At 41.6% G+C, this 17174-nt stretch overlaps 1 protein-coding gene across 1 annotated transcript in view; it reads left to right on the top strand.

Annotated features, from left to right (window-relative positions):
* KPNA3 (karyopherin subunit alpha 3) overlaps nucleotides 1–17174 on the top strand; it is an 86626-nt gene that overhangs the window by 59821 nt on the left and 9631 nt on the right. Inside the window, exons 8-15 of the mRNA XM_034758524.1 lie at nucleotides 3222–3308; nucleotides 3692–3861; nucleotides 5223–5267; nucleotides 7086–7217; nucleotides 11240–11368; nucleotides 16091–16195; nucleotides 16325–16396; nucleotides 16489–16651. Of these exons, the coding sequence (XP_034614415.1) occupies nucleotides 3222–3308; nucleotides 3692–3861; nucleotides 5223–5267; nucleotides 7086–7217; nucleotides 11240–11368; nucleotides 16091–16195; nucleotides 16325–16396; nucleotides 16489–16651 (903 nt within the window). The remainder of the gene's footprint in view (nucleotides 1–3221; nucleotides 3309–3691; nucleotides 3862–5222; nucleotides 5268–7085; nucleotides 7218–11239; nucleotides 11369–16090; nucleotides 16196–16324; nucleotides 16397–16488; nucleotides 16652–17174) is intronic.

Below are 17174 nucleotides of genomic sequence, written 5' to 3'. Positions count from 1 at the left end.
ATGATAAATCTGAGGTACTATCCCAGATTGAGGTATCAGTAAAGGAGGTTTTGGAACAAATAGATACATTAAACAGTAATAAGCCACCAGGACCAGATGGTATTCACTCCAGAGTTCTGAAGGAACTCAAATATGAAATTGCAGAACTACTAACTGGGTATGTAACCTATCTTTTTTAAATCGGGGGTGGGCAAACTTTTTGGCCCGAGGGCCGCATCGGGTTTCAGAAATTGTATGGAGGGCCGGTTAGGGGAGGCTGTGCCTCCCTAAACAGCCAGGCGTGGCCCGGCCCCCGCCCCCTATCCAACCCCCCGTCCCCCGCTTCTCGCTCCCTGACCCCCCCCCCCCGCTCTCTGTCCCCTGACCGCCCCTGGACCTCCCGCCCCTAACTGCCCCCTGGGAACCCCTGCTCCATCCACCCCCACTGCTCCCTGATCGCCCCTGGAACTCCTGCTCCTGACTACCCCCCGCCGCTCCATCCAACCCCCCGCCCCCCTTCCTGGCCGCCCCCCGCCCTCCTGCCCCATCTAACCACCCCCTTCTCCCTGACCAGATATGGCCCGCAGGCCATAGTTTGCCCACCTCTGATTTAAATCAACCTCTGTTACCAGATGACTGGAGAATAGCTGATGTGACACCAATTTTTTTTAAAGACTCCAGAGGCAATCCTGGCGACTACAGGCTGGTAAGCCTAACTCCAGAACCAGGCAAATTGATTGAAACTATAGTAAAGAACAGAATTATCAGAGATCTAGATTAACACAATTTGGGGAAGAGTCAGCACTGCTTTTGTAAAGGGAAATCATGCCTCACCAATCTATTAGACTTCTTTGATAGAGTCAACAAACATGCGACACAGTTGAGCCAGTGGATATAGTGTACTTGGACTTTCAAAAAGCCTTTGACAAGGTCCCTCATGAAATTCTCTTAAGCAAAGTAAGCAGTCATGGGATAAGAGGAATCAGTAACTGGTTAACAGATAGGAAACAAAGGGTTGGGATAAATGATCAGTTTTCACAATGGAGAGAGGTAAATAGTGGTGTCCTCCAGGGATCTGTACTGGGACCAGTCCTATTCAGCATATTCAAAAATGATTTGGAAAAGGGGTAAACAGTGATGTGGCAAACTTTGCAGACGATACAAAAATAGTCAAGATAGTGAAGTGCAAAGCTGACTTTGAAGAGCTACAAATGGATCTCACAAAACTGGGTGACTGGGCAACAAAATGGCAGATAAATTCAGTGTTGATAAATGCAAAGTAATGCACATTGAAAAACATAATCCCATCTATGCATATAAAATGATGGGGTCTAAATTAGCTGTTACAACTCAAGAAAGAGATCTTGGCGTCATTGGGATAGTTCTCTGGAAACATCTGTTCAATGTACAGCAGTAGTCAAAAAAGCTAACAATGTTAGGAACCATTAGGAAAGGAATAGATAAGACAGAAAATATAATGCCACTATATAAATCCATGGTATGCCCATACCTTGAATAATGCTTGCAATTCTGGTCTCTCCATCTCAAAAAAGATGTATATTAGAATTGGAACAGGTACAGAGATGGGCAACAAAAATGATTAAGGGTATGGAACAGCTTCCATGTGAGGAGAGATGAAAAAGACAGGGACTCTTCAGCTTGGAAAAGAGAAATGCAAGTTTAGAATTTGCAGTGTTGTCAAAAGTGCAGAGAAACCATAAAATCCCAGGATCGCACCTGCAGTTTTTCTCATGTCTCAGTGCTAAAGCAGCTTTTTCAAGGATTTTGATACTATTCAGTAAGACAGTTCTCATGCAAATTATCCGAACAGGCTGTTTTCTGTCAGGCTAGACAGAGTATATGCAGTGATTTTACAAAAGGTGCAAGACTTAGATGCCAACTGTGTGCGCTCAGTGATTTTTCAGTTACTACTTATTCAATTGTCTTTTTCCAAATCTAGTAATGTCTGTAGTCCTCAGAGTTATTTCCATTCCGGGTATCAAACTTGAGCTATTTTTGCTCCAGCGCCGTTGAAAAGAAAGTATAGTTAAACTTTACACTTTTTTTGTGGGGGGGAACCCTCTAATTTTGTTCTCTAATTACTTAAACAGATTTTTGCAAAAATTCACCTTCTGTTGGAGGGCAGATGTGAAACATTTCATCCCGCTTCTAAAAACACAAAAGTTGTGCTATCGAAAGAAATAACACTTATTCGATCCTCCCCAATCCAGACATGCTGGTTCCGTGTTCCAGCAGAGTTATTTGGTTGAGCCATTGATTGTAAAGAAAGACAGGCAAGAATATTCCATTAAAGTAGGACCTTGTGATCCAGGTAGGATTGAATGTCACAGCACCCGAGGGAAGTGAAGTTTTTAGGTGTCAGTGTGTTGGATGTCCCTCATATCTGTTGAGCACTGTTACTAATCTTGAGGCAACTTGAACAAATTCCTTTGCAGTTTGTCTTAACTGCATGGAATTTTTCCATAGATTTTGTTCATTAATCTGTTCAAATTTTTCGGCTTACTACTACCTCATGTTAAATTATCAAAAATAAAACAATTGTGTCCACTTGGAATTTCTTTATATTGCAAATTTTCTATTTAAAAACACACTTTAATTTTCTTAGCTCTTAATATTTTAATGTTTGTAGTATTTTCTCTTGTGAGTGCTAACTCATTCACCAGCATATTAATCAGTTTTAGTTTGCCCGACGGGTCTACATGATAAAGTATGATAGTGTGCAAATGAAAAGTTTACCATTAAGACTCCTCATGCTTTCAAGGAATGGGTTATGTGAGGGGAAATGGATGGCTCAAGGGGAATAGTACCAATATGAATTCTTAAAGAGGTGGTTTTTCCAGATCATGGTGTTGAAACACATTGTCAAGGCAGCATGGGAAGCTTGTGTTTCTGCTCTGGTTATGCACCTGGTTTGTGGGTAAATAGAAGATCTTAATTTCCAGGACACTGGACTTTGTACCTTTAACTTAAAATTTTGTTTAAATGTATTGACTCCCACCTTTTGGGAGGGGAGCTTAGGTGCGGGGACCATTGTTTAACATTTGGTTGTTTTCTGAAAGGAAACATTTTTGAGAATTTATGTATATTTCTAACTTAAACTGTAAGGTCTTAATGTCAGGCAAAGTTATGGGATTATATGCATTTTAATAATAATAGACTAGAATATTGTGTACAGTTTCTTCTATGTTCCACTAACAGGGTCGAATCTTTTCATTGTATAGATGCAGTACCCCTCTTTTTGAGACTGCTTCACTCACCACATCAGAATGTTTGTGAGCAAGCTGTTTGGGCTCTTGGAAATATTATAGGTAAGTGCTAACTGTCTTTTTAAAAGTACTTGAAATTAAATCAGGGGACACATAGGAATTTTAGATTCTGACTTTTGAACATTGGCATTACCATATGAGACTATGTTTCCTCTATATTCTCTGGTTTCATATAATTTTCCACATGGCAAGAATCCATATGTATATACTAATTAAGTTTGGAGAGTTAGTGACTTCATTTGCTATAAGAAATTTTAATATAAATTTTATGCCTCCTAAAATATTTTTATTGAACAGCAGCTTTTGGTACTAAACTTCTGGTGAGGAAACATAGAATATCAGTATCCCAACATAAGTCATTGCATACATTTCAAGGTTTTCCATCTTTAATGTAATTTTTTTTTAAACAATTTTCATTTCTGTAGGTGATGGTCCTCAGTGTAGAGATTATGTCATATCACTGGGAGTTGTCAAACCTCTTCTGTCCTTCATCAATCCCTCCATTCCCATCACCTTCCTTCGGAACGTCACATGGGTCATTGTAAATCTCTGCAGGAATAAGGACCCCCCACCGCCTATGGAGACAGTTCAGGAGGTAAATAATTATAATAGGACTGATTTTTACACCTTATCTCTGGGCTACAGGACAGTTTTTTTTATGCTGCTGTATGTGCTACAAATTAATGCATGTTTTATGATGCTGCCTGGTATTAATTACCAGTTAATAGAAGTATCAAAGTGGTCTATTTATGTAATCTAATTGGAGGTTATAACTAAACTAATTATACCATTTGAGAGGGTGAATGCTGACTAATTAGTCTTTGGAAAATTTGTTGAAATAGACTGTCGAAAAGTGAAGACTGTAGAAAGTGTTAACTTGAAGAGTTAGTTTAATTTGCAGCATTTCATACTTTCACCAAACAAGAGACTACTACATACAAATAGCTATTCAAATGAAATTACTTTTAATTATGTGAAATGTAAGTAAATAATTAAGTGGGTGTGTCATTTTAATATATATTTAAGTTTTGAGTACTTATCAAAATATATAGTGTCAGTGATATGTCCCCATTTTAAAACTGAAGCACCTGAAAATACTTGACTGCCCAGATATAAAAAAAATACAGACTTGAAGACCGTTTCGGCCAATCGTAAAAAGAGGGATGCTGGTTTACTGTGGGTTATACTACCAACCTATTTAAAGCTCTACTTTGTTTAAAAATATATTCTGATGTCTATAGTCTTTTTGAAGCAGTTTGAAGTATCATTTTAGTGCAAAATGAAGTATGATGGAACTTCAGAATTGAGAGACTGTGTAAGCAGAACACTTTTTTGTTTAAAAGTGAGAATTTACCAAACAAGGGTTTATGTATTGTAGTAAGAGTGACTTTGCTTTGGCTCTACACAAATGCATGTAAAAAAACATTTTATTTTGATCCTAGTAACTTCCCAAACAAGTGGGGGTTTTGTTGTGCTTACATTTTTACTATACCTGGTAATTTTAAACACAAGCTTTCATAAGTAGTATAGGTGCTGGAACTAGGGGTGCTGCCGCATCCCCTGGCTTGAAATGGTTTCCATCAAATACAGGGTTTACATTTTGGTTCAATGGCTCTCAGCACCCCTGATAAGTAGCTGGGAAAATCACTAAAATTTATCTTTGCTCTTAAGTTTGCTTATATTCCCTGAAATTGTTCTCTTCTCTCTCACTACTCCTTTAAAGTATAGCATTGCTGCAACTTTATTTTGCATTTGTACAAAATTCCTGCAAAATATTTAATTTTTTTATGACATTTGAGTGAATGCCATCTGTTAGGAAACATAGGTGTATAATACATGAATAAATCCTCAAACCATACTGTTCTACGTGTTCTACTCTAACTTGCTTTTACACAGCTGATGTTACTTTGTGATGGACAGGTGCCACTATAATTATTGATAGTTTATTTTTTTCAGATTTTGCCAGCATTGTGTGTTCTTATATACCATACAGATATAAATGTAAGTAAAAACAAGACAAATACCTTAAAATTTTGAGTTTTGGGATATTTTTTCTTTGTTTCTCTAGAAACAAAAATGTTTGTGTATTGTATTTAAATAGTAAACTTGTTTTGTACGTTAACGTGAGTATAATTAAGTGAACACACTACTGTCAGTATTTTCATAATGATAGATTCCGGTCATCAGGAGAGTAAAGGGGGAAGCACAAACACCATTTCTGAAATTTAGAAACCTTTTTACCCTTTACATAGTAACTATATACACAAAAGTTAGCTATTTAGGTTGAAATTTGTGAGATGCCAGATTTACATTTGCCTGTGCTCCCTTAATTCTGCCTCTTGATTGTCCTGTTTATGAAATGTATTTTAATGTGTGTATTGGAGGGGGTAGGTCCAAGGCTTCCCCTCCTAAGGTCAACCCCTGAGGGAGAGGGGGGCAGAGGGCCCCATGCCTCCCTCGCCTGTGGGTATCTCCCCCGAAGCTCCCATTGGCCACGGTTCCCCGTTCCTGGCCAATGGGAGCTGTGGGGGGCGGTGCCTGCAGGCGAGGGCAGCGCGCAGAGCCCTCCCCTCCCCCAGGGGCCGCAGGGATGTGGTGCTGGGCGCTTCCAGAAACGGCGCAGGGCCCGCACCGCCACGGGTGGGGGGGCAATCCCACAGGCCAGATCCAAAGTCCCGACCAGCCGGATCCAGCCCGCGGGCTGTAGTTTGCCCACCCCTGGTCTGGGAGGTGGTTCAGCAGTCACCTGCACAGTGTGATGTGGAGGTGCTGCTACTGTTTTGATAATGGATCTGGCTCTTTTGAATGTTCGTTTTCAGTTAATGTTTTAGCATGTTGTCAACATTTCTATGGAACACAAGTGAGAGATGGGAAATTGTGACTTCACAGTTTATAACTTAACCAAACCTAAACAGAAATTCATGGGTCAAAGAAAAAAACACCTTTGTAGTTCTGTAAGATTTCTCAGCCAATTTTCAAAGGTCGTCTGCAAGCACTGGAGAGGTGAGAGCTTTTAAAAACAAAAGTTTGCAAGACTCTCTTTAATGGAAAGTATTAGGCACCCTAAATAATAGGGATCACTACCAGCTCCAGCTATAATATAAATAATCTCTTTTCCAGAATAAACCCAGTGTATTAATATGTATGCATACATATTCATGCATCCTTCAAGATTAGGATTAAAGTCTCTGTGTGTTTACTACATTCACTTATTACTGTAGTGTAGCAATCTCAAATAGACTGCAGTAGCTGTTTAAAAGCACCAAGTAACATTGCACAACAGTTTAGAACAGGACGTGAATAAGACTTCTTCTAACTAAAATTGCAGTTAGAATTTTAGATAGGAATTAGACTGGTTCTCCGACTCAGTGCTCAACTCTTAAAACCAACGCATGGTCTCTCTTAATATGACCATAAGGCAACTTCTGTCTTAATCAACAGATAGTAACTCCAGCAGTAATCCTCATCACCTAGGATTTAGGATTTCCTTGATTGTCTTCCATTGAAATACTAACCAGGCCCAACTGTACCCAAAAAGTGTTTTGTTTTGTTTTTTAATTAACCACCGCCCCCCAAGTTTGTGACGAGCACATGTGATGCATTTGAACTATTGATGGAACAAATGACCATCTATTTAACCATTGTAGTTGCCATCATAACATTCTAGCTAACTGTTTCTCCTGGTAGCATTTCTGAGCTCTTCCTATGGCTAAATTGCATGCTCTTTTTTTAAAAAGACTTGTGGAGTGTTGATCACACAATTCAGATGCAGTCTTACACTCAGTGTATAAGCTGTCTGTTCTTTTCTGCTTCCTGCAGATTCTTGTGGACACTGTTTGGGCTTTGTCCTACCTAACAGATGGTGGTAATGAACAGATACAGATGGTCATTGATTCAGGCGTTGTACCTTTCCTAGTTCCCCTTCTGAGCCATCAGGAGGTTAAAGTTCAAGTAAGTCTGTTTTTTTTATTTCATTGATAATAATTAAACAGGTATGTTAGCAACAAGAAGAAGGTCAAGGAAAGTGTGGGCCCCTTACTGAATGGGGGAGACAACCTAGTGACAGAGGATGTGGAAAAAGCTGATGTACTCAATGCTTTTTTTGCCTCTGTCTTCAAGAAGAAGGTCAGCTCCAGAGTACTGCACTGGGCAGCACACTATGGGGAGGAGGTGACCAGCCCTCTGTGGGGAAAGAAGTGGTTCAGGACTATTTAGAAAAGCTGGACGAGCACAAGTCCATGGGGCTAGATGCACTGCATCCGAGGGTGCTAAAGGAGTTGGCGAATGTGATTGAAGAGCCATTGGCCATTATCTTTGAAAACTCATGGCGATCGGGGGAGGTCCCGGATGACTGGAAAAAGGCTAATGTAGTGCCCATCTTTAAAAAAGGGAAGGAGGAGGATCCAGGGAACTACAGGCCAGTCAGCCGCACCTCAGTCCCTGGAAAAATTATGGAGCAGGTCCTCAAGGAATCAATTTTGAAACACTTAGAGGAGAGGAAAGTGACCAGCAGGAATTCACCAAGGACAAGTCATGCCTGACTAGCCTAATTGCCTTCTATGATGAGATAACTGGCTCTGTGGATGAAGGGAAAGCAGTGGATGTGTTATTCCTTGACTTTAGCAAAGCTTTTGATACAGTCTCCCACTATATTCTCGTCAGCAAGTTAAAGAAGTATGGGCTGGATGAATGGTCTATAAGGTGGATAGAAAGCTGGCTAGATCATCGGGCTCAACGGGTAGTGAGCAATCGCTCCATGTCTAGTTGGTAGCCGGTATCAAGTGGAGTGTCCCAAGGGTCGGTCCTGGGGCCAGTTTTGTTCAATATCTTCATTAATGATCTGGAGGATGGCGTGGATTGCACCCTCAGCAAGTTTGCGGATGGGAGGAGTGGTAGATTCGCTGGAGGGTAGGGATAGGATACAGAGGGACCTAGACAAATTAGAGGATTGGGTCAAAAGAAATCTGATGGACAAGTGCAGAGTCCTACACTTAGAATGGAAGAATCCCATGCACTGCTACAGACTAGGGACCGAGTGGCTAGGCAGCAGTTCTGTAGAAAAGGACCTAAGGGTTACTGTGGACGAGAAGCTGGATATGAGTCAACAGTGTGCCCTTGTTGCCAAAAAGGCTAACGGCATTTTGGGCTATATAAGGAGGGACATTGCCAGCAGATCGAGGGACGTAATCATTCCCCTCTATTTGGCATTGGTGAGGCCTCATCTGGAGTACTGTATCCAGTTTTGGGCCCCACACTACAAGAAGGATGTGGAAAAATGGGAAAGAGTCCAGCGGAGGGCAACAAAAATTATTAGGCGGTTGGAGCACATGTCTTATGAGGAGAGGCTGAGGGAACTGGGATTATTTAGTCTACAAAAGAGAAGAATGAGGGGAGATTTGATAGCTGCTTTCAACTACCTGAAAGGGGGTTCCAAAGAGGATGGATCTAGACTGTTCTCAGTGGTAGCAGATGACAGAACGAGGAGTAATGGTTTCAAGTTGCAGTGGAGGAGGTTTAGGTTGGATATTTAGGAAAAAAAAATTCACTAGGAGGGTGGTGAAGCACTGGAATGGGTTACCTTGGGAGGTGGTGGAATCTCCTTCCTTAGAGGTTTTTAAGGTCAGGCTTGACAAAGCCCTGGCTGGGATGATTAGGTGGGGATTGGTCCTGCTTTGAGCAGGGGGTTGGACTAGATGACCTCCTGAGGTCCCTTCCAACCCTGATATTCTTTGATTCTATGAATACTTTTAGTAAGTTATTTGCCCTGTGTCCTGGAAAAAAAAATTTTTGTTGAGTGGTGAGACTAACATTTACAATCATGTTAGTTAATTAGATTTAAAACTGGATCCCAAAGGCAGTGTCCCTACTAGGAAAGAAGGCATGTTTTTGAAATGTGTTACTATCCTTGTGTAGATGGGGAAGCTTGTATTTTAATGTGTGTATTGGAGGGGATCAGTCCAAGGCTTCCCCTCCTAAGGTCAACCCCTACTAGCTAATACAAATTGCCATGTCTACACTACACAAACCTAAAGTGGGAGGAGATGATGGTAAGTAGTGAACTGAGGATGTAGTGAGGGTGAGAAGTCATGTTGGGGGATTGGGCCCTGCTACATTAATCCAAGGTTTTTGGTATAGAAATAGGTCTGTGCAGGTCACTAAGGTCTTGTTGAAAGATCTGTCAGGCCCTAGTTTAGTTGTAGGAAACTCTTCAGATTAAATTGTTTTCTAATATGTAGATATTTTTAATAGAATTTCCATAGCCGTCTATTTAAGGTATATGTACAATCTCCTGGTGTGTGACCTTTGTGTAAAAAAATGAATACAAGTTGTGCAAGAAATGATACCCATTAAAATGTTTTCCATTGAGTGGTTGTCAACTTCACATTCCTTTTTAAAAGTATAATGAGACTTGTGGTACCAAAATATTTTTTGATCAATTAGTATTTTTGTTTCGTCTTCTATAATCTGTAATTCATTTTTATCCAGTCTAATCTCTTTTACTCTTGCCTTATCCCTAAAATTTCAGTCTGTTTTGTACAGTGATGTCCTGAGACTCTTGGCTTCTTATCAGTTCTGCTGCTCTCGTACTTGTGTTGATTCTTCTTTTGAGCTTTCAAATCCCAGACACCTTTTTTAATTTTTTTTAATTATTAAAAATATTAAATTATAACAAAACAGATTTTCAGATAGCCACATTGTTAAGTCTTACAAATGTTCTATGGTAGAAAAAACTTCAAGTTGATGAGAACTGAAGAAAATAAAAGTAAAACTTGAACATGTTATGTATATATGATATATGACACATAGTATTCAAACATTAATTTACCATAAGGAATATATAATGAACAATCCCTAAACTTCACTCTAATCTACAAAAATTTGATAGATAATTTAGTAGGGCATCAGAAAGAGATTACCTAAAGGGTCTTTTCTCTCTTCCCTTCTCGGCCCCCCCGCAATCTATTTATTTAACTTTGAGACTGTTTCTAGCCATTGTTCTTGCAAGGGCGAAAACCTTCAAGTTTTCCTGAATTGTAATCCTCTGTTATTTGGTGCATGTATTACCTTGGGTATAGGAAGAAGAAGAGTGGGTGCTGTATATGCTGATACCTAATCCTGGAGATAAGAATGGTTATTTTGGGACCTTTGAGTGCCAAAATAAACTCAGATGCTATAATCCTCTTTAGTAAGGAAAATTGGTATTTCCCTGTAGAAGGTAGGGACCCAATCTAGTTTAGCCAGGTCAAAAATGTGATGAAATGAGAGGATCTTTAAGATAAAATTTTCACCTTTAAAAATTTTAGTACTATGAAGCCATGGTGCAAAATAGGACCTTTTTGTGGTATCTGTATGCTTGTCATGTTTCTTAGTTCTTATTTCCTTTGGCTGTCCTGAATTTTTTTACTTAAAAAAAAAAAATGCATATTTTGAATATATTGTCAGTTGTAAAACATTAATTACTTGACTAATGAATAAAGATCTAGAGCCTACTGAGAGCAATTTGAGAGTCAGTACTTAGTAGGAAGGGGAAAAATGGGGAGTTCTTTTAATGTTATTGTAGCACAGATCTGAGTTGAATAGCTGTCTGGGGAGATACAGAAAAAGCATGGGAACATTAAATGTAACTCAAATCAGACCTCTTAATTAATTGGTCTTCTCAGTCATCTTCTTCTCTTTCAGTTTCAAGTTCCTTAATCTTTCTTTTTAATAACTTGGAAATCTCGCACTCTCCTTGACTTCTGATGGAACTTTTTCACTCAAGAAAATATTTGTACTCTGCCTTTTCACTTTGCGGAGAGGTGGTGCAAGAACTCCACCTTGCTCACTCTCAGCATATTGCTGAGCCTGGTTTTGAAGATACAATGTTAAATTATATTTCGGGAAATGACTGGCTTAAAGGAACACTGTCATGTTTTTTTTTTAGTTACAATGCATGCAGTAATGTCTTATTACTTTCTTTTCTTCAAATGTAGACAGCAGCACTGAGAGCAGTAGGCAACATAGTAACTGGTACTGATGAACAAACACAAGTTGTTCTCAACTGTGACGTTCTCTCTCACTTCCCAAATCTCCTGACGCATCCAAAAGAGAAGATAAACAAGGTATATTTTGGTTTTATTTTCATTTTTGTTTTGTTTCTGGGTTCACCTTTTAGGATGACAAAACAAAATCTCTCCTTTTGTAGCACGTGGCAAGCAGAATTCCCAACTACTTTTTATTTATTTTATTCTTTTTAACTTTAGGGAACAGTTTAAAACCTTCCATTAATAACCATGTCTGCATAGTGGCCACAAACTATTCTCTTCGAGATATGATTGGCAATCCCACTTAAAGGGACTACTTTAATAAGAGTGGAAAATACTGTCTTTTCAGATAAAAATGTTGCTTCTGTAAAATTTTACAGCATATAAATACCAAAGGTGAGTACATGTAGGAGAGATGTGGTTGGAACTCCTCTGCTTCAGACCAACAGTGAAAGAAATATTGCAACCTACACACTTTTTTTTTTTTCCCCAGTTTTCACTCCTGGCAGACTTATTTATATAGTGCCAGAGGTGTGCACAGATTTAATAAGACTGTGTGAGCTGGTGGTCTGATCCACCAACTGAGGAAAATTATACTCACTCAAACCAGCTGCACAGATCTAGTTCCTTTTTCAGGGTTTTCTTTATTAATTTAGAAACAAATGTAAAGCAACCCAAAACAGATTTACTTCCCAACAGGGCACAGTAAAAAGATAAAAAGCTATCTCCAGAGCTTCACAGCCCTCCTCAACAGAGGCTTCCAGTTGTGTGCTCTTGCTCGCTCTTTGTGGTCCCCTCCCCGGCCTTTTGCCTGACACATGGAAAGGCATCTCCTAGCTCAGAGGTGGGCAAACTACAGCCCGCGGGCCACATCCGGCCTGTGGAACTGTCCTGCCTGGCCCTAGAGCTCCCGGTTGGGGAGGCTGTCTCCCAGCCTGTCCCCTGCTGTCCCCCCTCCCTCGCAGCTTCATCTCCCCGTGCCGCCAGTGCTCTGGCTGGCTCCGGCCGGGCTCTGAGTGGCATAGTAAGGGGGCAGGTAGCAGGGGGGGTGGGGGGTTGGATAAGGGGCAGAGGGTCCTGGGGGGCAGTCAGGGACAGGGAGCAGGGGGCAGTTGGATTAGGGGGTGGAGTCCTAGGGGGGAGGTTGGGGCGGGGGGTCCCAGGAGGGGGCGGTCAGGGGATAAGGAGCTGCGGGGGTTGGATGGGTTGGGGGTTTTGAGGGGATCAGTCAGGGTGTGGGAAGTGGGTGGGGGCAGATAGGGGGCGGGGACCAGGCTGTTTGGGGAGGCACAGTCTTCCCTACCCGGCCCTCCATACAGTTGGGAACCCCATGGTGCTCTCAGGCCAAAAAGTTTGCCCACCCCTCTCCTAGCTCCTTGGGAGAGGCTGGGTCTCTCCTATTTGCTCTTCTCTTTAAGAGGCAGGAAGCCTTATATCCAGTTACCTCTAGGGCACATGACTAGGAACAAGCATGTGACCTGAAACTACTGCTTCCAGGTGTAAGGGCCTGAGGGCTGTAACAGGCGTACAGGGACACACACATTGGCTCCAGTGCCCTGTTGTACATCGTATCTGTTTCAAGGAACCTGTGATCTAAAGATACCTATCCTAAGTGTAATCTTAGCATTGAAATACAATACTTTATATCACTATACGAGAATTGAGTCATCTGCATTGCAGTTAATATTCATAAATAAGTATTATCACTTTCAGTTGAGCCCACAGGAAAAGCAAATGTGCCCTTCAAAATATTATAATTACTAGCGTATCACTCATCCAGCACTATAATATTTGCTCCGCCACCTTCCCAGTTTTGGCTCTCTGGAAAGTTTTTATCTATGCTTATTTTTGGCGATTTAAAGGCAGCTACTGTTTGAGTAGAATCTCTGTTAGTTCTGCTAAGATGGTTTTCTGAGCCTCACTTGAAGAAAGAGAAGGCCATTGTTAGTAATTGCCCAACATAAGTGTCATTTTAAAGGGAAGATGGGGTTTTCCTTTTTTGTGGGGGAGGAGATGGAGGTAGAGTGATTTTCGTTAAAGGGAGAAGAGAGCTAAATGCCTTCTAGAAGCCCCATTTTTATACCAGGAATAAATCATACCCTCTACTGCGGCATCTGAGGAGCATCCTGAGGCTTCTGACAGCAGCTGGCATCCTACCAGCTTCCATTGCAGGATGTGTAGAGCAGAGGGAACCCTAAATGTTGACCACTAGTGCCTACTAAACCATTAAAACGTCTCTATATTGCTTAAATAATCTTAATGGAGAAAGTGCTTCTGCTAGAATGGGAGCAGTTAGTTTCCTGCCGATCAAACATCCTGTCTGACATTACTCAGTATGCAAACTATCTTCTTCATGGGAATGGTCACTCAGGCTCTGAAATCCTATTCCCTCCCACTGAGACAGGCAAGGTCACTCCAGCTTCTTCACTTCATATAGCAGAGCACTCTTGTGAAGCACCACCCGGAGGAGAGCAGACCTATTGCCTTCTGCCCAGCTTCCCTTTTCCTGTCACCGCCTTTGGTGCCTTCAGGGGGATATGGATTCCTCTGCTTTGAAGAGAAGGGGAAAGACAGCCTGTGCTTCCTTTCCTCTCTCCTTCCAGCTTTGTCAGTGGGCTTCCCTGTTGTGTGTGCAGGAAGTGGAGAAGTTTGGGAGTTAATGGGAGGAAGTACTCAGAGCCTTTCCTCTGCTATGGTTACTTGTTTGTTTAGGTGTGGGTGGGGCAGTTTGTGTTCAGTAAGCGCTTCCTCACCCCTCTTTGATTTCCCCCTCCACCAAAAAGACAGGTGAATGGAGAAAAAGCTTCCTATCTTTCAGGATACATACACTTACTCCCTCCCCTGTGTTATCTGCAGAGGAGGTCCCCTGGTGACTGCCCTCTGCTCCCCCTAGCCCCTGCCAGTTGCTAGGAGCCCTGAAGGAGTTCTCTCTGACATATAGCTGCAGTTGCTGGGCTGTATCCTACTACTTTCTGCTCCCAGAAAGGACTCTAGGAGCTGCTTCTTAGATGTTATGACAAGGAGTGGGGCTTATTTCTTTGTTTATTTAAAGGGGGTCATAACCCCCTCTTTAAAAAAAAAAAAAACAGCCTACATTTGGACGCTAGTAACCCTGAAGAGAGTGAGGCTCAGAATACAGCTGCTCCCAGGAAAGAACTATATGAGCTCATTATTTTGAGCTTTGAATTATTTTTCCTTTTACAAAAGGACCATCTGGTAGTGTTCTCTGAATCTGCTATGGGAGTTCTTGGTAACTCTTCCTATATAGCCCTTTTAACAAAGAACTGTGTGATTTCCTTGAGACTTGGTTCTGCTGCTGAAAAGATAACTGAGCAACAGGATACCTGTCTGCCCAGTGCGGGGGCCTTGAATGAATTGCATCAACACCACTCCCTGGTCCAAGAAGACAATGGAAATAGGAACTGAACCCAGGTCTTTTTTTGTGCCAGGGCAGAAGACCACCACTGACTAAACTATTGGTTATTTCATTTTCTTAGGATGAGGGTCTTCTATTCATTTTATATGCAAAAATCAGAGATTAAAACTTCTCACATTTGAGTTTCAATAAACAGTATAAGCAAACCCCTCTCCTCCCCCCACCTCCCAAGTAATTCAAAGCATATTTGAGCTAAAATCTGCAGTCAGGCCTCTGGATTCCCTGTCTCAATATAGTTTTATTTAACTATATATGACAATAAGTACAGAAGGTCAGATCCTTAATTATACTGACTCTAGCAGTACAGAGTTGTCAGAAAGTGGGTTCAACTCTAACTGCAAAATGTACTGGGGGGCCTTAGTGTAAATGAGGCTGGTCCAGTGGATAATGTACTAAGTGTATATTTAAAGTCCCATTCAACTTTATTTTATGTTGACCCCTATGTCTTTAGCTTTCACTGTGTTGCAGAATTGTGTATTGGAAACACATGATTGCATTATAGAAGCTGTCTGGGGGAGAGGTGGGGAGCGCTGGACGTTCTAGCACATGGGATAAGACAGACAGAGGGCCACGGGTGTAAGTCTGGCTTTTTGGTACCTAAGTGTGTCATTTGAAGGCCTATATCAGTGATTCTCAAACTTTTGTACTGGTGACCCCTTTCACATAGCCTCTGAGTGTAACGCCCCGCCCCTTATAAATTAAAAATATGTTTTTATATATATATATAAACACCATTATAAATGCTGGAGGCAAAGCGGGGTTTGGGGTGGAGGCTGACAGCTCGTGTCCCACCACATAACCTCCCGACCCCAAATTTGAGAACCCCTGGCCTATATAGTTTGCCAAATTGAAACCGCAGTCACAGAAGCCAGATTTACTCTAAAGCTCACTGAATGCCTCCGAGGGCTTGTCATTACTACTTGGACCTAAGTCATAATGTAACTGGTCAACATAGCTTAGGTCAACTTACCTGGTGTCTTCACTGCGCTGCGTTGATGGGAGACGCTCTCTGGTCAACTTCCCTTACTCTTCTCGGAGAGGCGGAGTACCAGGGTCTACCGGAGATGGCTCTGATGTCCATTTAGCTGGTCTTCACTAGACCTGCTAAATCTACCCCAACTGCATTGATTGCAGCAGCATCTATCTCCCTGTAGTGAAGACCATCCTTGATTTTTTTTTTTTCCAGGGAATAAGTGTTTCTAGGACAAGGAACACATGGTGGAACAGATTGATGAAGAATTGCTGGACTTATTTAATGCTTTTTTTTTTGTGTCATTGCAGTTCATAGGTAATGCTTTTTAGCCATGTATAAAGACTTAAATTATTTCTAAAGAAAGGTGGTTTCTCATTTTGTCTGATTGTAGGAAGCAGTTTGGTTCCTGTCCAATATCACAGCAGGAAACCAGCAACAAGTTCAAGCTGTAATAGATGCTGGACTAATCCCTATGATCATACACCAGCTGGCTAAGGTCAGTCAAGCTGTCAGTTACGCAAGTTTGTCATCATCTTTTTATAAGTCTGACATGGAATATTTGAGTTAATAAGCTTTACAGATGTATGCTTGCTAATTTTAATGAACTATCAATTTTACCCTTCAGGGGGACTTTGGAACACAAAAGGAAGCTGCATGGGCAATTAGCAACTTGACGATAAGTGGAAGAAAAGATCAGGTGTGTGTGACTGACTTTCAGGCTGTTGTTAAAATGTAGTGTATTGTAAGATTAATCGTATATAATTCTGAAGGCATTTTCCCCCTATTTAGGTTGAATATCTTGTACAACAGAACGTAATACCACCATTCTGTAATTTACTGTCAGTAAAAGACTCTCAGGTGGTCCAGGTGGTCCTGGATGGGCTGAAAAACATTCTGATAATGGCTGGTGATGAGGCTAGCACAATAGCTGAAATTATAGAAGAATGTGGAGGTAAGATTTTATTTGTTAGGCTTTTTTTAAACTTTTATTTGCTATGGATCACTTTGTCTTCCTTCTTCAGAACCAGTGCAGTACTTAAGGCAGTGTTTCTAAAATGTGGCCACCGTGACCACATGTAGCCCCCACCGAATTTTTTTGCTGCCACGACAACCTCCTAGGCAGTGATTTGGGGGGGGGGGGGGGGGTAGGGGAGGCAAAGCAGCGGCTCCTCCCTGCAGTGCCCAGTGTTGCTCCTGGATGTGTTGCCTTGGTGTTTGCTGGTACTGCCAACAGGATCAGCACATTGCACTGCAATCTCCTCAGGGGATCTGGGCAGCGCCTCTGGCGACACATGGGGCCAGTGTGCATGGCACCGGAGGAACCTGGGACTTTGCAGGCAACCACTGAATTCCTGACCCACTTTTCCAGGGGCAGCGAGGCTCAGGCCTTAGCCCCAGGGCTGTGGCAAGAGGTGGTGGCTGAACTGAGGCCACCAAAAAATTTGTTGTAAGAACCCCTGACTTATGGCCATTGA

The sequence above is a fragment of the Trachemys scripta genome, chromosome 1 (assembly GCF_013100865.1).
Source record: "Trachemys scripta elegans isolate TJP31775 chromosome 1, CAS_Tse_1.0, whole genome shotgun sequence".
In the NCBI taxonomy this organism is placed as follows: Eukaryota; Metazoa; Chordata; order Testudines; family Emydidae; genus Trachemys; species Trachemys scripta.
This window is presented reverse-complemented; position numbering and strand designations above follow the sequence as displayed.